The 26431-nt window shown below is 45.0% G+C and overlaps 1 protein-coding gene across 1 annotated transcript in view; it reads left to right on the top strand.

Moving 5' to 3' along the window:
* The window catches only part of AFAP1L2 (actin filament associated protein 1 like 2), a 214468-nt gene that overhangs the window by 185590 nt on the left and 2447 nt on the right, over nt 1–26431 (top strand). The window contains exons 11-18 of the mRNA XM_073556613.1: nt 1628–1839; nt 6612–6757; nt 6987–7095; nt 8949–9152; nt 10043–10157; nt 10533–10694; nt 24632–24822; nt 26170–26292. Coding sequence (XP_073412714.1) covers nt 1628–1839; nt 6612–6757; nt 6987–7095; nt 8949–9152; nt 10043–10157; nt 10533–10694; nt 24632–24822; nt 26170–26292 — 1262 coding nt within the window. The remainder of the gene's footprint in view (nt 1–1627; nt 1840–6611; nt 6758–6986; nt 7096–8948; nt 9153–10042; nt 10158–10532; nt 10695–24631; nt 24823–26169; nt 26293–26431) is intronic.

A 26431-nucleotide genomic window follows, 5' to 3' on the forward strand; every position in this document is an offset into this window, starting at 1 on the left:
TGAAAGGCGAAACAGTCAAGTTTTGTAGAGAGAAAGTGAAGAAGGATCAGATGGGGGAACAGATGTAATATTCATCCAGGTCTCTGGTGTATAACCAGCGGGATGCAGTGCTCAGCAGCGGCGGTGTGCACACAGTAATGCGTCTGCTGCATCACATGCGGCGCCCTCTTATGCGTCATGGAAATACATTGCAGCAATTACCGCCATCTTTGTTATCTATTCCATGTTGGAGGAATGGACTTCTGTGTATAAATCGGTCTGAAGCGCTGCAAGATCTGGATTTCTGCGCTCTAATAAACCCCCAGATATTGTGGCGAGAGGGGTCCTTGTACTGATCCCCTCCTGACGCTTCCCGCAGGACCATCATGGTGACATCATCTCATTCTGTCTGTACATGTGTTGTATTATTCCATGTGCAGTGAGCTCCCCCTAGTGGTGACGGCAAGGAAATAGCTTTTTACATCTGTCAGTGGCAGCAGTACAATAGAATCCACGGAAAAGAGAGAATATATCACCACAGTTCACCCTGCCCACGTAACGTTCAGTCTGATAATGGTCAGGTGAAAATGATCAGGTAGAAGACAGGAAGACACCCAGCGTGCGCAATGGAAAGACTATAAAAATATTATTTATTAGTAACTATTAAAATGTCAAAAGGGAAAAAAATGTAATAAACCCATTAGGCCTTGGCGTTTCCAGTACTAAGGTTCTTAATCAGCGCATTGCCCTAGTGAGTTTAATTTATTTTTTTCCCCTTTTCATATTCATTTTTTAAACCAATAACTTTTTTATTGAATTTTTCCAAAAACAGAAACAAATAAAAACAAAAAAACAAAAGGCACTTGGGTTTATACATTTGTATATGACACAATTACCTTAAAATTATATATAGGGATGGAGGGGAGGCATAAGAAGCGGAGAGCAGGTGGGGGTAGTTGGTATAGGATGGGAAATTAGGAATCGGAAGAACAAACATGGGAAAAATAATCTAGCCAATAATCAGGACGCCATAAGAGAAATGAGAGATCTAAGAATGCATACTTAATTTGAAAGATCCCGAGTTGCAAAAACTGAATTCAGGGACTATTAGGTATATAGGCCCACTGCGAAGAACTCCACAAGGCCCCCCTTCCTCTATATTGGTTCTATGTGACAGGTTTAAAGAGAGGATTGATTCATATTGGTAATGTATGTTAATTTTGCCCTGGGAGTCTTCCAACAAAGTGCTAAACATTGTCTGGCAGCAATAAGGGTATGAGAAACCCAGGTTCTTACAGGAAAAGGAAGGTCGTCTATACCAATGTTAAGGATTGCTAATTGGCCAGAGAGATTTATTCTAATACCCGTAAGAGAGTTCATGAGGTCCCCCACCGCTCCCCAAAATACCTGGACCTTAGGGCAGAACCACCACATATGCCCAATATCCCCCAATAGTTGACACCCTTTCCAACACGAGGAGGACATATTCTAAAAACTAATAATGTACTTTTAATCCTTCTATTCCTTCTTCCTGCAATACAATCTACACCAACCATCACCCGCTATGTGGAGACACAAAGGATAAGAACGCACGATAAACCTCTTCATTGCCATAGATGTATCTTTCTTCTTCTACAATTACCTGCAGATTATCTGAACGTGTTAATAAACAGTCACTGGAAATCTCGATATTGCTGTGTAAAGGACGGACACCTGCATCTTTATCAGGACCGGAACAGGAATAAAATAGCCACACAACCATTGTCCTTAGTAGGCTGCGACATCATCCCACAACCCACCCCGGACCACCTGTATTCCTTCCGAATCATCCATAATGGGGAAGAGCTCGCCACCTTGGAGGTAATCATTGCTAACAATATAACTACTATAATACTGCCCCCTATGTAAAAGAATATAACTACTATAATACTGCCCCCTATGTACAAGAATATAACTACTATAATACTGCCCCCTATGTACAAGAATATAACTACTATAATACTGCTCCTATGTACAAGAATATAACTACTATAATACTGCTCCTATATACAAGAATATAACTACTATAATACTGCCCCTATGTACAAGAATATAACTAGTATAATACTGCCCCCTATGTATAAGAATATAACTACTATAATACTGCCCCTATGTACAAGAATATTACTACTATAATACTGCCCCTATGTACAAGAATATAACTACTATAATACTGCTCCTATATACAAGAATATAACTACTATAATACTGCCCCCTATGTACAAGAATATAACTACTATAATACTGCTCCTATGTACAAGAATATAACTCCTATAATACTGCTCCTATATACAAGAATATAACTACTATAATACTGCCCCTATGTACAAGAATATAACTACTATAATACTGCTCCTATGTACAAGAATATAACTACTATAATACTGCTCCTATGTACAAGAATATAACTACTATAATACTGCTCCTATGTACAAGAATATAACTACTATAATACTGTCCCCTATGTACAAGAATATAACTACTATAATACTGCCCCCTATGTACAAGAATATGACTACTATAATACTGCCCCTATGTACAAGAATATAACTACTATAATACTGCCCCTATGTACAAGAATATAACTACTATAATACTGCCCCTATGTACAGGAATATAACTACTATAATACTGTCCCCTATGTACAAGAATATAACTACTATAATACTGTCCCCTATGTACAAGAATATAACTACTATAATACTGTCCCCTATGTACAAGAATATAACTACTATAATACTGCCCCTATGTACAAGAATATAACTACTATAATACTGCCCCTATGTACAGGAATATAACTACTATAATACTGTCCCCTATGTACAAGAATATAACTACTATAATACTGTCCCCTATGTACAAGAATATAACTACTATAATACTGCCCCCTATGTACAAGAATATGACTACTATAATACTGCCCCTATGTACAAGAATATAACTACTATAATACTGCCCCTATGTACAGGAATATAACTACTATAATACTGTCCCCTATGTACAAGAATATAACTACTATAATACTGCCCCCATGTACAAGAATATAACTACTATAATACTGCCCCTATGTATAAGAATATAACTACTATAATACTGCTCCTATGTACAGGAATATAACTACTATAATACTGCCCCCTATGTACAAGAATATCACTACTATAATACTGCGCCTATGTACAAGAATATCACTACTATAATACTGCTCCTATGTACAAGAATATAACTACTATAATACTGCCCCCTATGTACAAGAATATAACTACTATAATACTGCCCCTATGTACAAGAATATAACTACTATAATACTGCCCCCTATGCACAAGAATATAACTACTATAATACTACTCCTATGTATAAGAATATAACTATTATAATACTGCTCCCTATGTACAAGAATATAACTGCTATAATACTGCTCCTATATACAAGAATATAACTACTATAATACTGCTCCTATGTACAAGAATATAACTACTATAATACTGCCCCCTATGTACAAGAATATAACTACTATAATACTGCTCCTATGTGCAAGAATATAACTACTATAATACTGCCCCCTATGTACAAGAATATAACTGCTATAATACTGCTCCTATATACAAGAATATAACTACTATAATACTGCTCCTATGTATAAGAATATAACTATTATAATACTGCCCCTATGTACAAGAATATAACTACTATATACAAGAATATTACTATAATACTGCTCCTATGTACAAGAATATAACTACTATAATACTGCTCCTATGTGCAAGAATATAACTACTATAATACTGCCCCTATGTACAAGAATATAACTACTATATACAAGAATATAACTACTATAATACTGCCCCCTATGTACAAGAATATAACTACTATAATACTGCTCCTATGTGCAAGAATATAACTATTATAATACTGCTCCCTATGTACAAGAATATAACTGCTATAATACTGCTCCTATATACAAGAATATAACTACTATAATACTGCTCCTATGTATAAGAATATAACTATTATAATACTGCCCCTATGTACAAGAATATAACTACTATATACAAGAATATAACTACTATAATACTGCTCCTATGTACAAGAATATAACTACTATAATACTGCCCCCTATGTACAGGAATATAACTACTATAATACTGCCCCGTATGCACAAGAATATAACTACTATAATACTGCTCCTATGTACAGGAATATAACTACTACAATACTGCCCCCTATGCACAAGAATATAACTACTATAATACTGCTCCTATGTACAGGAATATAACTACTATAATACTGCTCCTATGTACAAGAATATCACTACTATAACACTGCTCTTATGTACAAGAATATAACTACTATAATACTGCCCCCATGTACAAGAATATAACTACTATAATACTGCCTCTATGTACAAGAATATAACTACTATAATACTGCTCCTATGTACAAGAATATAACTACTATAATACTGCCCCTATGTATAAGAATATAACTACTATAATACTGCTCCTATGCACAAGAATATAACTACTATAATACTGCTCCTATGTACAAGAATATAACTACTATAATACTGCCCCCATGTACAAGAATATAACTACTATAATACTGCCTCTATGTACAAGAATATAACTACTATAATACTGCTCCTATGTACAAGAATATAACTACTATAATACTGCCCCTATGTATAAGAATATAACTACTATAATACTGCTCTATGTACAAGAATATAACTACTATAATACTGCCCACATGTACAAGAATATAACTACTATAATACTGCCTCTATGTACAAGAATATAACTACTATAATACTGCCCCTATGTACAAGAATATAACTACTATAATACTGCCTCTATGTACAAGAATATAACTACTATAATACTGCTCCTATGTACAAGAATATAACTACTATAATACTGCTCCTATGTACAAGAATATAACTACTATAATACTGCCCCTATGTATAAGAATATAACTACTATAATACTGCTCTATGTACAAGAATATAACTACTATAATACTGCCCCCATGTACAAGAATATAACTACTATAATACTGCCTCTATGTACAAGAATATAACTACTATAATACTGCTCCTATGTACAAGAATATAACTACTATAATACTGCTCCTATGTACAAGAATATAACTACTATAATACTGCCCCTATGTATAAGAATATAACTACTATAATACTGCTCCTATGTACAAGAATATAACTACTATAATACTGCCCCCATGTACAAGAATATAACTACTATAATACTGCCTCTATGTACAAGAATATAACTACTATAATACTGCTCCTATGTACAAGAATATAACTACTATAATACTGCTCCTATGTACAAGAATATAACTACTATAATACTGCCCCTATGTATAAGAATATAACTACTATAATACTGCTCTATGTACAAGAATATAACTACTATAATACTGCCCCCATGTACAAGAATATAACTACTATAATACTGCCTCTATGTACAAGAATATAACTACTATAATACTGCCCCTATGTACAAGAATATAACTACTATAATACTGCCTCTATGTACAAGAATATAACTACTATAATACTGCTCCTATGTACAAGAATATAACTACTATAATACTGCTCCTATGTACAAGAATATAACTACTATAATACTGCCCCTATGTATAAGAATATAACTACTATAATACTGCCCCTATGTATAAGAATATAACTACTATAATACTGCTCCTATGTACAAGAATATAACTACTATAATACTGCCCCTATGTACAAGAATATAACTACTATAATACTGCTCCTATGTACAAGAATATAACTACTATAATACTGCCTCTATGTACAAGAATATAACTACTATAATACTGCTCCTATGTACAAGAATATAACTACTATAATACTGCTCCTATGTACAAGAATATAACTACTATAATACTGCCCCTATGTATAAGAATATAACTACTATAATACTGCTCTATGTACAAGAATATAACTACTATAATACTGCCCCCATGTACAAGAATATAACTACTATAATACTGCCCCTATGTATAAGAATATAACTACTATAATACTGCCCCCTATGTACAGGAATATAACTACTATAACACTGCCCCCTATGTACAAGAATATAACTACTATAATACTGCCCCCTATGTACAAGAATATAACTACTATAATACTGCCCCCTATGTACAGGAATATAACTACTATACTACTGCCCCTATGTATAAGAATATAACTACTATAATACTGCTCCTATGTACAAGAATATAACTACTATAACACTGCCCCTTGTGTAGGTTTCCTTTTAGTAGTAGACTCTGCTGCCCTCTGGTGGAGATTATGTTTATAGTACTTTTTTTTTAGAACGACCTCTGTGAGCTTCTCACGGCTTCTGTGGATGTCAGAATTTCCTTTGAAGGTTTCACATAATCGTCATCTCTTGAATTTGTCATGAGATATTTCTCTTTGCTCTGGATTTGGTATTTGGAGCTCGTCCTTTTTAAATTTGTTGCTCTCATTTTGCTATTTTGATATGAAATGTAAAGTGCTGCGGAATATGTCGGCGCTATAGAAATAAAATGTATTATTATTATAGGCGAAGTCCTCGGAGGACATGGGCCACTGGCTGGGGCTCCTCTTGTCGGAATCTGGCTCGAAAACTGATCCAGAAGAATTCAACTACGACTATGTTGATGCCGAGCGCGTTTCCTGCATCGTGAGCGCGGCCAAAAACTCCTTTTTGTGAGTGTCTGAAGTCGCCATTTTTATGATGGATGTCTGGGGTCACGTCACATAGTGCTGCCATAGAGTGCACGTATAATACTGCCAGACAATGTCAGCGGCATAGACAGAATACAGCCTCATTACCAGCACTCAGCGTTGCTTTATATACAGGACCAATATCTACACCCCAGAATGACTGCGGTCACCGGCGCCCCCTACTGTCATTCATTGTTTCACTTTTTTGCAGCTTGATGCAGAGGAAATACTCTGAGCCGAACACGTACATCGACAACCCGCGCAATGGGAAGAGTCAGCAGGACGACCTGTACGACGACGTGGACGTGTCAGATACCGTGGTGAGTAAAGAATAAAACTCATGAAATCGGCCTGGACAGAAATGACGGTTCCTTAACATAATATTTTGTTGCACAACCTTTTGAGGCAATCACTGCGATCAAACGATTCCTGTACCTGTCAGTGAGACTTCTGCACCTCTCGACAGGTATTTTGGCCACTCCTCAAGAGCAAACTGCTCCAGTTGTCTCGTGTGTGAGGGTCGCCTTTTCCAGACGGCATGTTTCAGCTCTTTCCAAAGATGCTCAATAGGATTTAGGTCAGAGCTCATAGAAGCCACTTCAGAATAGTCCAGTGTTTTCCTCTTAGCCATTCTTGGGTGTTTTTAGCTGTGAGTTTTGGGCCATTATCCTGTTACAAAACCCAAGACCTGTGACTGAGACCAAGCTTTCTGACACTGGGCAGCACATTTCTCCCTAGAATCCCTTGATAAGTCTTGAGATTTCATTGTTCACTGCACAGATTCTAGACACCCTGTGCCAGATGCAGCAAAGCAGCCCCAGAACATAACAGAGCCTCCTCCATGTTTCACAGTAGGGACAGTGTTCTATTCTTGATATGCTTCATTTTTCCATCTGTTAACATAGAGCTGATGCGCTTTGCCAAAAAGTTCCATTTTTGTCTCATCTGTCCATAGGACATTCTCCCAGAAGCCTTGTGACTTGTCAACATGTAGTTTGGCAAATTCCAGTCTGGCTTTTTTATGATTTTTTTTTTCAACAATGGTGTCCTCCTTTGTCGTCTCCCATGAAGTCCACTTTGGCTCATACACCGATAGATGGTGCAATCTGACACTGATGTTCCTTGAGCTTCAAAGTTCACCTTTAATCTGTTTAGACTTTTTCTGGGCTCTATTGTTACCATTCGTATTATCCATCTCTTTGATTTGTCATTTTGCCTCCTGCGGCCACGGCTACAGTCCCATGGCTTACATTTATGAATATACATTTCTGAATAATATGTGCAGCTGTAGTCACAGGAACATTGAGCTGCTTGGAGATGGTCTTATAACTTTTACCTGTAACATGTCTGTCTATAATTTTCTTTCTAATCTCCTGCGACAACTCTTTCCTTCGTTCCTTCTGGTCCATGCTGAGTGTGATACACACCATGTCACCACACAGCACAGTGAGGATCTGTAGCCTCTATACAGGCCACTCACTGACTCCAGGATTGTAGACACCTGTGATGCTACTGGCAGGCACGGTACTGTATAAGGAACGCGCCTGTGACTGTGGAGCCCATATGACTAAAGCTAATAGTGCCCAGTTTCCCCCTCGCACCACTCCCCTTGGTGATGCACTATATGGGATGGCCAAAAGCTTCCAGATGTTCACTGGAGGACAAAGGAAGTTACTGAGGCGGGCACCTGGATTTAACCCCTGTAGGTGTGGCTGTAGGACCTATCCCTTTAAAAAAACCATTGGACGGCTAGGCATCCCAATTAGTGCATCACCAAGGGGAGTGGTGCGAGGGGGGATTGGGCACTGACAGTATCTTATTAGCTTTAGTCATATGGGCGCCACAGTCAGAGGCACGCTCCTTAGGCAGTACCGTGCCTGCCATTCAGGCCTGAAATCCCTGATAACAGGGTGTAGTAGATTGTAGTCACCATTATGTTCTGCAGAGCTGTACAACCTCATCATCACTGTCCCCATTGGGGCTCATAACCTAGATTCCCTATTAGTCTTTGGAATGTGACGGAAGCTCACACAAACACGTGGAGAACATGCATGTCGTTGGTGGGATTGGAACCAAAGACCCCAGTGCTGCAATGTGACAGTGCTAACCACTGAGCCCCTATTTTGGCCACAGGTGACACAAAGTTTTGTTTCATTATTTCCTTTCTCTACAGGAAGAAGATCCCAAACCTGAGGTGCAGCCTGTAGAGAACACTTACCTGGACCTGTTACCTGCAAAATCCTTCCTGCACAGATCAACCGAGAAAACACTGAGCCCCCCGACACCGTCCCCCAACCCTGAGAGGGACAGCAAACTAGAGAAGGAACCAGAACCAGCGCCTGGTAGAGAAGCAGAACCAACACGTTCTGCCCCACCGGTGAGCGCCGCTCCGCATAATCGTCCCATATCTGCAGATTATCCTGCTCTTCTGCTGCAGTTTGTACGGTGCTGGTATATACTGGTGTGTACTGGTATATATTGGTGTGTACTGGTATATACTGGTGTGTACTGGTATATGGTACTGGTATATACTGGGACACAATACTGATGTCTTCTAGTCTATACTGGTGTATGGTACTGGTGTATGGTACGGGTATATACTGGTGTGTACTGGTATGTACTGGTGTATGGTATTCGTATATAGTGATGTGTACCAGTGAGTACTGGTATATACTGATGTGTACTATTCTGTACTGGTTTATGCTGATATATACTGGTGTAGGGTACTGGTATATACTGGTGTGTACTGGCATATGCTGGTGTGTACTGGTGTCTAATACTGGGATATACTGGTGTGGTACTGATGTGTACTAGTGTGTACTGGTGCCTGGTACTGATATACACTGGCGTGCGGCAGTGCTCTCGTAGTACTTCAACAGTTAAACTTCTGATTGGAAATAACTATTGTCACAAGGATTTCCATAGGACTTGTGGCCCCACAGTGGGTGTTCCTGGGTGGGATGTCATTGGTTAATGACTACAGACACTGGATGGGATGATCCACAGAGACAGTGCCGTGCAGCAGGAGCAGGCGGGAGGAGCAGGCGGCGCCGTGCAGCAGGCGGGAGGACAGGCGGCGCCGTGCAGCAGGGGGGAAGTGCAGACGGCGTCGTGCAGCAGGCGGGAGGAGCAGGCGGCGCCGTGTAGCAGGCGGGAGAAGCAGGCGGCGCCGTGCAGCAGGCGGGAGGAGCAGACAGTGCTGTTCAGCAGGTGAATTGTTCCATTAACCTTTTGATTCCTAAATTTGAACTTTTTCTTATTCTACAGGACATCAGTCATCGCCAAGAGGAAACAATGGTCGATCAACAGGTGAAGACCAATGTAGTGTCGAGTCCGCTGCTGGGGAAAAGCAAGATGGAGAAGCACAAAGTGTCCAGTCCAGGTGAGCGGCAGAGGCGGGGTGGGGGACGCAGACCTGAACTCATGAATCATGTGAACTGGACGCAGCGCTGTTAAGACAAGCCGACAGTATGCCTGTGGCCAGCCCGGCCCTGCTTGTGGCACTTCTATGGGCGTCCATTGCTGGGAGCAGATTGGCCGTGTGTGATGGGGACGTGGGGGCAGATGTCATTCATCTTTATAAGAATGTTCCCATTCAGTGACAGCAAGCAGAGACTTTCAAAATGAGAAAGAGTGAATAGATAAAGTCTCTTGGAAAGATGTAAAGGACAGAAGGAAGCACACCGCCCCTTTAATGGCGCCTCCATGGTGTGAACGCGGCCGGACAGACGACTGTGGCTTTATTCTCCTCTTTCAGCCATTGAAAGCAAATTGGGAAAGAACCGAACCGAAGCCGAAGCCAGAAAATTCACCGAGGTGAAAGAGAAGCTGGAGAAAGAGCGAGAGGAGCTGCGGGTGCAACTGGCGCAACTACGCAGGGAACGGCGGGAGCTGAAGGAAAGCATCACCACCTGCACAGGTACAGGCAGACGTAACCCACCGCACATGCCCGTATCCTGCGATAATACAGCGCACGCCCGCATCCTGCGACAATACAGCGCACGCCCGCATCCTGCGACAATACAGCGCGCGCCCGCGTCCTGCGATAATACAGCGCGCGCCCGCGTCCTGCGATAATACAGCGCGCGCCCGCGTCCTGCGAAAATACAGCGCACGCCCGCGTCCTGCGACAATACAGCGCGCGCCCGCGTCCTGCGACAATACAGCGCGCGCCCGCGTCCTGCGATAATACAGCGCGCGCCCGCGTCCCGCGATAATACAGCGCGCGCCCGCGTCCCGCGATAATACAGCGCGCGCCCGTATCCCGCGATAATACAGCGCGCGCCCGTATCCCGCGATAATACAGCGCGCGCCCGCATCCCGCGATAATACAGCGCGCCCGCATCCCGCGATAATACAGCGCGCGCCCGTATCCCGCGATAATACAGCGCGCGCCCGTATACCGCGATAATACAGCGCGCGCCCGTATACCGCGATAATACAGCGCGCGCCCGTATACTGCGATAATACAGCGCGCGCCCGTATACTGCGATAATACAGCAATAATACAGAACACGCTCATGTACTGCGATAATATAGAGCACGCCCATACTACAAAAACTGAATAATACCACTATACTGTGACTGAATAATACCGTCATATCATTCCTAATAATACTAACATACCTTGACGAAAGAGTGCCACCATATGAACACCATCCTAAAAACCCCTCCGAATATTACCGCCATATTGTTGGTAAATAAAGAACAAACATTATGTGAATCCTGACAATACAGGAGATACTGAGCGGCCATCTGCACACGTCATTCTTTAAGGTAGATTCCACTGCGGAAACTGCCTGAAAAGAACGAACGTCTTCATTACTATGTAGAAGCCAATCGCTTTGCTCATCTTCGGTTTTTGCTCATGTTGGGCCCTTGCATATCTTTGGCCCATGCTCACCTTCGGTTTCCGCTCATCTTCGGTTTCTGTTCATCTTCGGCCTGTGTTCATCTTCGGCCTGTGTTCATCTTCGGCCTCTGCTCATCTTCGGCCTCTGCTCATCTTCGGCCTCTGCTCATCTTCGGCCTCTGCTCATCTTGGGCCTGCGCTCATCTTCGGCCTGCGCTCATCTTCGGCCTGCGCTCATCTTCGGCCTGCGCTCATCTTCGGCCTGCGCTCATCTTCGGCCTGCGCTCATCTTCGGCCTGCGCTCATCTTCGGCCTCTGCTCATCTTCGGGCTTCTGAATGTCTTTTAACTACTTCAGATTTCTAAAATTGTTAAGCAGAAGAAAAAATGTGACCAGAAGACAAAAGACGCTCTGTTACTTTATGATAGAAGTCACTGATAATGCCCGTAAGACAGGGTGATGGGGTTTTTTTTAGCGTCTTTGTTTAAAAAAATCCTAGTGGTATCTTCATTATTCAATAAAGTGAAAAAAATGATCGAAGAGTGACAATAAAAAAAGACCACAAAAATCATGAAAAATCAACCCCAAAAAATGCTGACTCCGAAAACCGTCCAAAAACTGCTCCGGAAACGATTGGAAAAAAATGGCACAACAGACGTTTCAGAAAAAAAAAATCCTGCAGAGTTTCCAGAAGTGTTTTCTGCCGAAGTTTAAAAGACGTAGTGAGCACAGCGCCATCAGCAGCGCTCTGCCCATGTACCGGAATAGGAGGAAAGGAGCAATCTGCAGAGGGAGGAAGGAGCTGATCATCAACACATTGGACACTGGGCACAGCAACTATTAAAAAGGAGTCTATAGATGTGGTCCAGATACAGAAAATCTCATAAAACAAGCAAACCGTGCTTTCCTCACCATCCCCAGGCCACCACATGAGCCGGTAGTCATTGCTTGCACATAATGTCCATTTTAGCGAGGACTACCTGCCTCCTGCGTACGCAATGAATGTCACGACTCCTAGGTGGGACCAGCCGTGCCACCCTCACTAGTCACCGCTACCATGTGCCACCTTAAAGCAAACCAGGAGCGGAGTCTGAGGAGCAGGACGCTGCCAGGTTCCGTTATCGCCCGCGGGTCACAACGCGCATCTGTACTGCGGCATATTAGCAAAACTCGCCAATACACGGATTTACAGAAATTATTACCCTGGATTTTATTTTAAATACAATAACAACAAATTATTGTCATTTACTAAGTTTTACAGTAAATCAGTAGACAGTGGAAAGCTCCTGTGCAGCAAGACTACAGAGCCCCCCTGACCATCTGCAAAGACCCCAAATCTGGAGAGACATACAGGAAAATAATATAGCAAAAAAATACAAACATTCACACAAGAAAAATAATTCTACACAGAAATGTATGCATATTACAGTCATGGCCAAAAGTGTTAGTTGTTACAGAAAATGAACATATTGCAGTTATATGTTTTGTTACACTCAGGTTTATTTCCTTTGTGTGTATTAGAACAACACAAAAAAAGAGAAAAAAAAAAAAAAGGTAAATTGGACATAATTTCACACAAAACCCCAAAAATGGGCCGGACAAAATTGTTGGCACCTTTCCAAAATTGAGGCTAAACAACTTTGTTTCCAGCATGTGGTGCTCGTTCAGACTCACCAGTGGCAAGTAACAGGTGTGAGCAATAAAACCAGATAAAAAGGGGAGACGTTGCCTCAATCTTTACATTTTGTGTCTATGTGTGCGAAACTAAGCATGGAGAAAAAAAGGAGAAGAAGTGAACTGTCTGAGGACTTCACAACCAAAATTGAATATCAACAATCTCAAGGTTACAAGTCCATCTCCACCGATCTTGATGTACCTTTGACCACGGTGTGCAGCATAATCAAGAAATTTACAACCAATGGCATGTCTCAATTGAACTGTCACTTCCTGAATTGATATCGGTAGTCGCAGGCAGAGGGCAGCTAGGGACAACATGAACCTAATACTCGGGCCAGTGGATTTCCATAGAACCCTTCCATGTGAATCTGTAGCCTGGGAACCTTGAGAAGAACGCCGGGGCACTTGGGCGCACTCAGCCTATGACATTACAGTGAAAGATGGAATCAGAGTCTATGAGACGGGGGGTGTTGCAATCTGGGTGCCCTGACACGCTACCCAGGACTGAAGTTATGTCTAGTACCCATTGGAAAAACGACAACCCGATGGGCTATATCTTTTATGCCTGTTTGTATAGACTGCCAACTGTCCAGTTAAAGTTTGACTGTTTTTATGAATTCCGTGTCTCCTGGAATGTTTGCTGCTGAGGTTTCAGAAGAGGAAGGCCTGTGGGCTGGAAGTAAGTGTGACGCACCTCACACACAGCAGCACATTGGGACAGAGAGACAAGTTTTGCCTGTAGGGTACCATAGCGAGAGGGAGCAGCATCTTGTCCACGACTACCTTGCTCGGCCACATTACACTGCTGACAGAGACACATGAAAAAGATTGACTGCACTTTGCTAAAGTGTATGAGCGTAAGCCAAAATCCTAATGGGAAAGCATCTTGTGGACAGATGAAACCAAGATAGAGCTTCTTGGTAAAGCACATCATTCTTCTGTTTATCAAAAGCACAATGACGCCTGCAAAGAAAAGAACACAGTACCTACAGTCAGATATGGTGGAGGGTCAGTTTAAGGGTTGTTTTGCTGCCTCTGGCACTGGGTGCCCTGAAGATTACCAAAGGATTTTGGGTTGCAATGTAGTGCCGAGTGTCAGAAATTTGGTTTTGCTTCTCCAGCAGGACAGTGACCCCAAACATATTTCAAGAAGCCCCAGAAATGGATGGAAACAAACTGTTGGAGAGTTCTGAAGTGGCAGCAATGAGTCCAGATCTAAATCCCACTGATCACCTGTGCAGAGATCTTACAATCGCTGTTGGGAGAAGGTGAAATACGAGACCGGGAGCAGATTGTGAGAAGAGTCCTCCAAGATCCCGGCTGAGAGGTGGAAGAAGCTTGTGGATGGTTATAGGAAGCGACTGATCGCGGTTATTTATTCCAAAGATTAAGGGTGCCAACAATTGTGCCCAGACCAATCTAGGGGTTTGTGTGACATTATGTTCATTTTGCCTTTTTTTCCTCTGTTTCTTTTTGTGTTGTTCCAATTCACACAAAGGACATAAACCTGAGTATAACAAAACGTGTCATTGTAATAATGTTCGGGGAGAAATACGTCATTTCCTGGAACAATTTCAAGAGCGTCAACACTTTCAGCCATGACTGTTTATATACACTACCGTTCAAAAGTTTAGGGTCACTTAGAAATTTCCTTATTTTTGACAGAAAAGCAGTTTTTCCAATGCAGCTAACATTAAATGATTCAGAAATACACTCTATACATTGTTAAAGTGGTAAATGACTATTCTAGCTGCAAACGTCTGGATTGTAATGCAATATCTTCATAGGTGCACCCGTATACTGGGATAATAGTGACGCACGTACCCGTATACTGGGATAATAGTGACGCACGTACCCGTATACTGGGATAATAGTGACGCACGTACCCGTATACTGGGATAATAGTGACACACGCAGCCATATACTGGGATGACACCGTCACGCATGCACCCGTATACTGGGATGATAGTGACGCACGCAGCCATATACTGGGATGACACCGTCACGCATGCACCCGTATACTGGGATGATAGTGACGCACGTACCCGTATACTGGGATAATAGTGACGCACGTACCCGTATACTGGGATAATAGTGACACACGCAGCCATATACTGGGATGACACCGTCACGCATGCACCCGTATACTGGGATGATAGTGACGCACGTACCCGTATACTGGGATAATAGTGACGCACGCAGCCATATGCTGGGATGACACCGTCACGCATGCACCCGTATACTGGGATAATAGTGACACACGTACCCGTATACTGGGATAATAGTGACGCACGCAGCCATATACTGGGATAATAGTGACGCACGTACCCGTATACTGGGATAATAGTGACGCACGCAGCCATATACTGGGATAATAGTGACACACGTACCCGTATACTGGGATAATAGTGACGCACGCAGCCATATACTGGGATAATAGTGACGCACGTACCCGTATACTGGGATAATAGTGACGCACGTACCCGTATACTGGGATAATAGTGACGCACGCAGCCATATGCTGGGATGACACCGTCACGCATGCACCCGTATACTGGGATAATAGTGACACACGTACCCGTATACTGGGATAATAGTGACGCACGCAGCCATATACTGGGATAATAGTGACGCACGTACCCGTATACTGGGATAATAGTGACGCACGTACCCGTATACTGGGATAATAGTGACGCACGTACCCGTATACCGGGATAATAGTGACGCACGTACCCGTATACCGGGATAATAGTGACGCACGCAGCCATATACTGGGATAATAGTGACGCACGCAGCCATATGCTGGGATAATAGTGACGCACGCAGCCATATGCTGGGATAATAGTGACGCACGCAGCCATATACTGGGATAATAGTGACGCACGCAGCCATATACTGGGATAATAGTGACGCACGCAGCCATATACTGGGATAATAGTGACGCACGCAGCCATATACTGGGATAATAGTGACGCACGCAGCCATATACTGAGATAATAGTGACGCACGCAGCCATATGCTGGGATAATAGTGACGCACGCAGCCATATACTGGGATAATAGTGACGCACGCAGCCATATACTGGGATAATAGTGACGCACACAGCCATATACTGGGATAATAGTGACGCACACAGCCATATACTGGGATAATAGTGACACACGTACCCGTATACTGGGATAATAGTGACACACACAGCCATATACTGGGATAATAGTGACGCACACAGCCATATACTGGGATAATAGTGACACACACAGCCATATACTGGGATAATAGTGACGCACACAGCCATATACTGGGATAATAGTGACGCACGCAGCCATATACTGGGATAATAGTGACGCACGCAGCCATATACTGGGATAATAGTGACACACACAGCCATATACTGGGATAATAGTGACGCACACAGCCATATACTGGGATAATAGTGACACACGTACCCGTATACTGGGATAATAGTGACGCACGCAGCCATATACTGGGATAATAGTGACGCACGCAGCCATATGCTGGGATAATAGTGACGCACGCAGCCATATACTGGGATAATAGTGACACACGTACCCGTATACTGGGATAATAGTGACGCACACAGCCATATACTGGGATAATAGTGACGCACGCACCCGTATACTGGGATAATAGTGACACATGCAGCCATATACTGGGATAATAGTGACGCACGTACCCGTATACTGGGATAATAGTGACGCACGTACCCGTATACCGGGATAATAGTGACGCACGTACCCGTATACCGGGATAATAGTGACGCACGCAGCCATATACTGGGATAATAGTGACGCACGCAGCCATATGCTGGGATAATAGTGACGCACGCAGCCATATGCTGGGATAATAGTGACGCACGCAGCCATATACTGGGATAATAGTGACGCACGCAGCCATATACTGGGATAATAGTGACGCACGCAGCCATATACTGGGATAATAGTGACGCACGCAGCCATATACTGGGATAATAGTGACGCACGCAGCCATATACTGAGATAATAGTGACGCACGCAGCCATATGCTGGGATAATAGTGACGCACGCAGCCATATACTGGGATAATAGTGACGCACGCAGCCATATACTGGGATAATAGTGACGCACACAGCCATATACTGGGATAATAGTGACGCACACAGCCATATACTGGGATAATAGTGACACACGTACCCGTATACTGGGATAATAGTGACACACACAGCCATATACTGGGATAATAGTGACGCACACAGCCATATACTGGGATAATAGTGACACACACAGCCATATACTGGGATAATAGTGACGCACACAGCCATATACTGGGATAATAGTGACGCACGCAGCCATATACTGGGATAATAGTGACGCACGCAGCCATATACTGGGATAATAGTGACACACACAGCCATATACTGGGATAATAGTGACGCACACAGCCATATACTGGGATAATAGTGACACACGTACCCGTATACTGGGATAATAGTGAAGCACGCAGCCATATACTGGGATAATAGTGACGCACGCAGCCATATGCTGGGATAATAGTGACGCACGCAGCCATATACTGGGATAATAGTGACACACGTACCCGTATACTGGGATAATAGTGACGCACACAGCCATATACTGGGATAATAGTGACGCACGCACCCGTATACTGGGATAATAGTGACACATGCAGCCATATACTGGGATAATAGTGACGCACGCAGCCATATACTGGGATAATAGTGACGCACGCACCCGTATACTGGGATAATAGTGACACACGCAGCCATATACTGGGATGACACCGTCACGCATGCACCCGTATACTGGGATAATAGTGACGCACGCAGCCATATACTGGGATAATAGTGACGCACGCAGCCATATGCTGGGATAATAGTGACGCACGCAGCCATATACTGGGATAATAGTGACGCACGCAGCCATATACTGGGATAATAGTGACGCACACAGCCATATACTGGGATAATAGTGACGCACGCAGCCATATACTGGGATAATAGTGACGCACACAGCCATATACTGAGATAATAGTGACGCACGCAGCCATATGCTGGGATAATAGTGACGCACGCACCCGTATACTGGGATAATAGTGACGCACGCAGCCATATACTGGGATAATAGTGACGCACGCAGCCATATACTGGGATAATAGTGACGCACGCAGCCATATACTGGGATAATAGTGACGCACGCAGCCATATACTGGGATAATAGTGACGCACGCAGCCATATACTGGGATAATAGTGACGCACGCAGCCATATACTGGGATAATAGTGACGCACACAGCCATATACTGGGATAATAGTGACGCACGCAGCCATATGCTGGGATAATAGTGACGCACACAGCCATATGCTGAGATAATAGTGACGCACGCAGCCATATGCTGGGATAATAGTGACGCACGCAGCCATATACTGGGATAATAGTGACGCACGCAGCCATATACTGGGATAATAGTGACGCACGCAGCCATATGCTGGGATAATAGTGACGCACACAGCCATATACTGAGATAATAGTGACGCACGCAGCCATATGCTGGGATAATAGTGACACACACAGCCATATACTGGGATAATAGTGACGCACGCAGCCATATACTGGGATAATAGTGACGCACACAGCCATATACTGAGATAATAGTGACGCACGCAGCCATATGCTGGGATAATAGTGACACACACAGCCATATACTGGGATAATAGTGACGCACGCAGCCATATACTGGGATAATAGTGACGCACACAGCCATATACTGGGATAATAGTGACGCACACAGCCATATACTGAGATAATAGTGACACACACAGCCATATACTGGGATAATAGTGACGCACGCAGCCATATACTGGGATAATAGTGACGCACACAGCCATATACTGGGATAATAGTGACGCACGCAGCCATATACTGGGATAATAGTGACACACACAGCCATATACTGGGATAATAGTGACGCACGCAGCCATATGCTGGGATAATAGTGACGCACGCACCCGTATACTGGGATAATAGTGACGCACGCAGCCATATACTGGGATAATAGTGACGCACACAGCCATATACTGGGATAATAGTGACGCACGCAGCCATATGCTGGGATAATAGTGACGCACGCACCCGTATACTGGGATAATAGTGACGCACACAGCCATATACTGGGATAATAGTGACGCACGCAGCCATATACTGGGATAATAGTGACACACGTACCCGTATACTGGGATAATAGTGACGCACACAGCCATATACTGGGATAATAGTGACGCACGCAGCCATATACTGGGATAATAGTGACGCACGTACCCGTATACTGGGATAATAGTGACACACGTACCCGTATACTGGGATAATAGTGACACACGTACCCGTATACTGGGATAATAGTGACACACGCAGCCATATACTGGGATAATAGTGACGCACGCAGCCATATACTGGGATAATAGTGACACACGCAGCCATATACTGGGATAATAGTGACGCACACAGCCATATACTGGGATAATAGTGACGCACGCACCCGTATACTGGGATAATAGTGACGCACGTACCCGTATACTGGGATAATAGTGACACATGCAGCCATATACTGGGATAATAGTGACGCACGCAGCCATATACTGGGATAATAGTGACGCACGCACCCGTATACTGGGATAATAGTGACACACGCAGCCATATACTGGGATGACACCGTCACGCATGCACCCGTATACTGGGATAATAGTGACGCACGTACCCGTATACTGGGATAATAGTGACGCACACAGCCATATACTGGGATAATAGTGACACACGTACCCGTATACTGGGATAATAGTGACGCACACAGCCATATACTGGGATAATAGTGACGCACGCACCCGTATACTGGGATAATAGTGACGCACGTACCCGTATACTGGGATAATAGTGACACATGCAGCCATATACTGGGATAATAGTGACGCACGCAGCCATATACTGGGATAATAGTGACGCACGCAGCCATATACTGGGATGACACCGTCACGCATGCACCCGTATACTGGGATAATAGTGACGCACGTACCCGTATACTGGGATAATAGTGACGCACACAGCCATATACTGGGATGACACCGTCACGCATGCACCCGTATACTGGGATAATAGTGACACACGTACCCGTATACTGGGATAATAGTGACGCACACAGCCATATACTGGGATAATAGTGACGCACGCACCCGTATACTGGGATAATAGTGACGCACGTACCCGTATACTGGGATAATAGTGACACATGCAGCCATATACTGGGATAATAGTGACGCACGCAGCCATATACTGGGATAATAGTGACGCACGTACCCGTATACTGGGATAATAGTGACACATGCAGCCATATACTGGGATAATAGTGACGCACGCAGCCATATACTGGGATAATAGTGACGCACGCACCCGTATACTGGGATAATAGTGACACACGCAGCCATATACTGGGATAATAGTGACACACACAGCCATATACTGGGATAATAGTGACGCACGCAGCCATATACTGGGATAATAGTGACGCACACAGCCATATGCTGGGATGACACCGTCACGCATGCACCCGTATACTGGGATAATAGTGACGCACGCAGCCATATACTGGGATAATAGTGACGCACGCAGCCATATGCTGGGATAATAGTGACGCACGCAGCCATATACTGGGATAATAGTGACGCACGCAGCCATATGCTGGGATAATAGTGACGCACACAGCCATATACTGAGATAATAGTGACGCACGCAGCCATATGCTGGGATAATAGTGACGCACGCAGCCATATCCTGGGATAATAGTGACGCACACAGCCATATACTGGGATAATAGTGACGCACACAGCCATATACTGGGATAATAGTGACGCACGCAGCCATATACTGGGATAATAGTGACGCACACAGCCATATACTGGGATAATAGTGACGCACGCAGCCATATACTGGGATAATAGTGACGCACGCAGCCATATACTGGGATAATAGTGACACACGTACCCGTATACTGGGATAATAGTGACGCACACAGCCATATACTGGGATAATAGTGACACACGTACCCGTATACTGGGATAATAGTGACGCACACAGCCATATACTGGGATAATAGTGACGCACGCACCCGTATACTGGGATAATAGTGACGCACGTACCCGTATACTGGGATAATAGTGACACATGCAGCCATATACTGGGATAATAGTGACGCACGCAGCCATATACTGGGATAATAGTGACGCACGTACCCGTATACTGGGATAATAGTGACACATGCAGCCATATACTGGGATAATAGTGACGCACGCAGCCATATACTGGGATAATAGTGACGCACGCACCCGTATACTGGGATAATAGTGACACACGCAGCCATATACTGGGATGACACCGTCACGCATGCACCCGTATACTGGGATAATAGTGACGCACGCAGCCATATACTGGGATAATAGTGACGCACGCAGCCATATGCTGGGATAATAGTGACGCACGCAGCCATATACTGGGATAATAGTGACGCACGCAGCCATATGCTGGGATAATAGTGACGCACACAGCCATATACTGAGATAATAGTGACGCACGCAGCCATATACTGGGATAATAGTGACACACGTACCCGTATACTGGGATAATAGTGACGCACGCAGCCATATACTGGGATAATAGTGACGCACGCACCCGTATACTGGGATAATAGTGACACATGCAGCCATATACTGGGATAATAGTGACGCACGCAGCCATATACTGGGATAATAGTGACGCACGTACCCGTATACTGGGATAATAGTGACGCACGTACCCGTATACTGGGATAATAGTGACACATGCAGCCATATACTGGGATAATAGTGACGCACGCAGCCATATACTGGGATAATAGTGACGCACGTACCCGTATACTGGGATAATAGTGACACATGCAGCCATATACTGGGATAATAGTGACGCACGCAGCCATATACTGGGATAATAGTGACGCACGCACCCGTATACTGGGATAATAGTGACGCACGCAGCCATATACTGGGATAATAGTGACGCACGCACCCGTATACTGGGATAATAGTGACGCACGTACCCGTATACTGGGATAATAGTGACACATGCAGCCATATACTGGGATAATAGTGACGCACGCAGCCATATACTGGGATAATAGTGACGCACGTACCCGTATACTGGGATAATAGTGACACATGCAGCCATATACTGGGATAATAGTGACGCACGCAGCCATATACTGGGATAATAGTGACGCACGCACCCGTATACTGGGATAATAGTGACACACGCAGCCATATACTGGGATGACACCGTCACGCATGCACCCGTATACTGGGATAATAGTGACGCACGCAGCCATATACTGGGATAATAGTGACGCACGCAGCCATATACTGGGATAATAGTGACGCACGCAGCCATATACTGGGATAATAGTGACGCACGCAGCCATATGCTGGGATAATAGTGACGCACACAGCCATATACTGGGATAATAGTGACGCACACAGCCATATACTGGGATAATAGTGACGCACGCAGCCATATGCTGGGATAATAGTGACGCACGCAGCCATATGCTGGGATAATAGTGACGCACGCAGCCATATACTGGGATAATAGTGACGCACACAGCCATATACTGGGATAATAGTGACGCACACAGCCATATACTGGGATAATAGTGACGCACGCAGCCATATACTGGGATAATAGTGACGCACGCAGCCATATGCTGGGATAATAGTGACGCACGCAGCCATATACTGGGATAATAGTGACGCACACAGCCATATACTGGGATAATAGTGACGCACGCAGCCATATACTGGGATAATAGTGACGCACACAGCCATATACTGGGATAATAGTGACGCACGCAGCCATATACTGGGATAATAGTGACGCACGCAGCCATATACTGGGATAATAGTGACACACGTACCCGTATACTGGGATAATAGTGACACACGCAGCCATATACTGGGATAATAGTGACGCACACAGCCATATACTGGGATAATAGTGACGCACGCAGCCATATACTGGGATAATAGTGACGCACACAGCCATATACTGGGATAATAGTGACGCACACAGCCATATACTGGGATAATAGTGACACACGTACCCGTATACTGGGATAATAGTGACGCACGCAGCCATATGCTGGGATAATAGTGACGCACGCAGCCATATACTGGGATAATAGTGACACACGTACCCGTATACTGGGATAATAGTGACGCACGCAGCCATATGCTGGGATAATAGTGACGCACGCAGCCATATACTGGGATAATAGTGACACACGTACCCGTATACTGGGATAATAGTGACACACGCAGCCATATACTGGGATAATAGTGACGCACGCACCCGTATACTGGGATAATAGTGACACACGCAGCCATATACTGGGATGACACCGTCACGCATGCACCCGTATACTGGGATAATAGTGACACATGCACCCGTATACTGGGATAATAGTGACGCACGCACCCGTATACTGGGATAATAGTGACGCACGCAGCCATATACTGGGATAATAGTGATGCACGCAGCCATATACTGGGATGACACCGTCACGCATGCACCCGTATACTGGGATAATAGTGATGCATGCACTCGTATACTAGGATAATGGTGGTGTATGCACCCATATACTGGGATGACACCATGACGCATGCACCCGTATACTGGGATGACACCGTGACGCATGCACCCGTATACTGGGATGACACCGTGACGCATGCACCCGTATACTGGGATAACACCGTGACGCATGCACCCGTATACTGGGATGACAGCGATGCATGCACCCGTATACTGGGATGACACAGTGACGCATGCACCCGTATACTGGGATGACAGCGATGCATGCACCCGTATACTGGGATGACACCGTGACGCATGCACCCGTATACTGGGATGACACCGTGACGCATGCACCCGTATACTGTGATGACACCGTGGCGCATGCACCCGTATACTGGGATAATAGTGATGCATGCACTCGTATACTAGGATAATGGTGGTGTATGCACCCGTATACTGGGATGACAGCGATGCATGCACCCGTATACTGGGATGACACCGTGACGCATGCACCCGTATACTGGGATGACACCGTGACGCATGCACCCGTATACTGGGATGACACCGTGGCGCATGCACCCGTATACTGGGATGATATGGTGTGAGATGGCTGATGCCTTGCGTGTCGGCCTCCGCCTGGGTTGAGCTTTTGCTCTTGTTCTTCTCTCAGATCAGAGTCGTCTTCCCGTCCTGGAGGAACAGCTGAAGAGTAAGGACGAGGAGTGTAAGCGGAGGGAGAACCAGCGCGTGGACCTGGAGCTGCAGATCGTGGATGTGAAGGAGAACCTGAGGAAGGCCGAGCAGGGGCCGGTGACCCTGGGGACGGCGGTGGAGCCGGCCCACCTGGACAGCCCCTCCAGCGTACGTGCGACTGCAGCGCGATGATGAGATGCGACAACTTAATAGACGGAGATTAGTTCTTCACCACTCTTAGGATCTCTGCTTGCTGTCATTACATGGGGGCAGTGTGGCGGGCCGGTCCTGGCCCGGTCCTGCTCACACAGGAGTACGGCTCGCTACCACCGCTCAGCTCTGTGCCACCGTGAGTGCAGGATCGGGAGAGGGAAGGCTAGCCAGCGGCTCATCGGCTCCATTCACTGGAGGCAACCACAGATCTACTGCACCAAAAGCTGCAATTGTTTTGCTGCTCTCGCTTCTTGTAGTAAGTGGGTGATCCCGCGGCCGCAGTGGTATGGGGAGCGTCAGCAGGGGTATGGGGAGCGTCAGCAGGGGTATAAGGAGCGTCAGCAGGAGTATGGGGAGTGTCAGCAGGAGTATAAGGAGCGTCAGCAGGAGTATGAGGAGCGGCTGCATCGGATTAAGGAGGGTCAGCAGGAGTATGAGGAGCAGCCGCAGCGGTATGAGGAGCGGCTGCAGCCGTTTAAGTAGGGTCAGCAGGGGTATGAGGAGCGGCTGCAGTGGTATGAGGAGCGCCAGCAGGGGTATGAGGGGCATCATCAGGGGTATGAGGAGCGTCAGCAGGAGTATGAGGAGCGTCATCAGTAGTATGAGGAGCGTCATCAGGGGTATGAGGAGCGTCATCAGGGGTATGAGGAGCGGCTGCAGCCGTATAAGGAGGATCAGCAGGGGTATGAGGAGCGGCTGCAGGGGTATGCAGAGCGCCAGCAGGGGTATGAGGAGCGCCAGCAGGGGTATGAGGAGCGCCAGCAGGAATATAAGGAGCAGCTGTATGAGGCGCGTCATCAGGGGTATGAGGAGCGTCATCAGGGGTATGAGGAGCGTCATCAGGGGTATGAGGAGCAGCTGCAGCAGTATTAGGCTATGTGCACACTTTGCGGTTTCTGCTGCGTTTCCGCAGCGTTTTTGGCTCTGCAGAAACGCAGCAGATTCTGCTGTGTTGTACAGTACCTTTGTTTCCTATGGAAATAAAAAAAAAAGCTGTGCACATGCTTCGTTTTTTTCTGAGCGGTTTTGCTGCGGTTTTCAAAACGCAGCATGTCAATTGTTTGGTGCAGAAACGCTGCAGTTTTACACCTCATCCATTATGAGGTGTAAAACCGCAAAGCTAAACTGCAGATAAACCGCAGGACTTTGTCCTGCGGTTTTCTCTACAAAATCCGCAGAGACAAAAAACTGTGTGTGCACATACCCTGAGGAGCGTCCGCTGACCTGGGCTCCGTCTGGCGTCCGCTGACCTGGGCTCTGTCTGACGCCCGCGTGACCTTCTGCTTCTTATCCCTTATTCAGGTGAAGAGCAGCAGCCCGACTCACATCCTGGACGTGTCGCCGGTGAACGCCGCGGTGGCACTGAAGAGCCGGCCCCTGTCCATCATGACCACCGGGAAAGGCACCGTCCTGCAGAAAGCTAAGGTAACGGCCATCTGCTCAGAGAGGCGGAAAGCGCATGTTCGGCAATTCCCAAATGTACCTCCGCTATCAGTACTGCTCCCTATGAGCAGATTGGGATTCCCCTCAATTAACTCATTCTCTTCCAACCAAGTTTCCCATT

This window comes from Dendrobates tinctorius, unplaced genomic scaffold (genome assembly GCF_039654945.1).
Source record: "Dendrobates tinctorius isolate UK_male_01 unplaced genomic scaffold, ASM3965494v1 ptg000236l, whole genome shotgun sequence".
Taxonomy (NCBI): domain Eukaryota; kingdom Metazoa; phylum Chordata; class Amphibia; order Anura; family Dendrobatidae; genus Dendrobates; species Dendrobates tinctorius.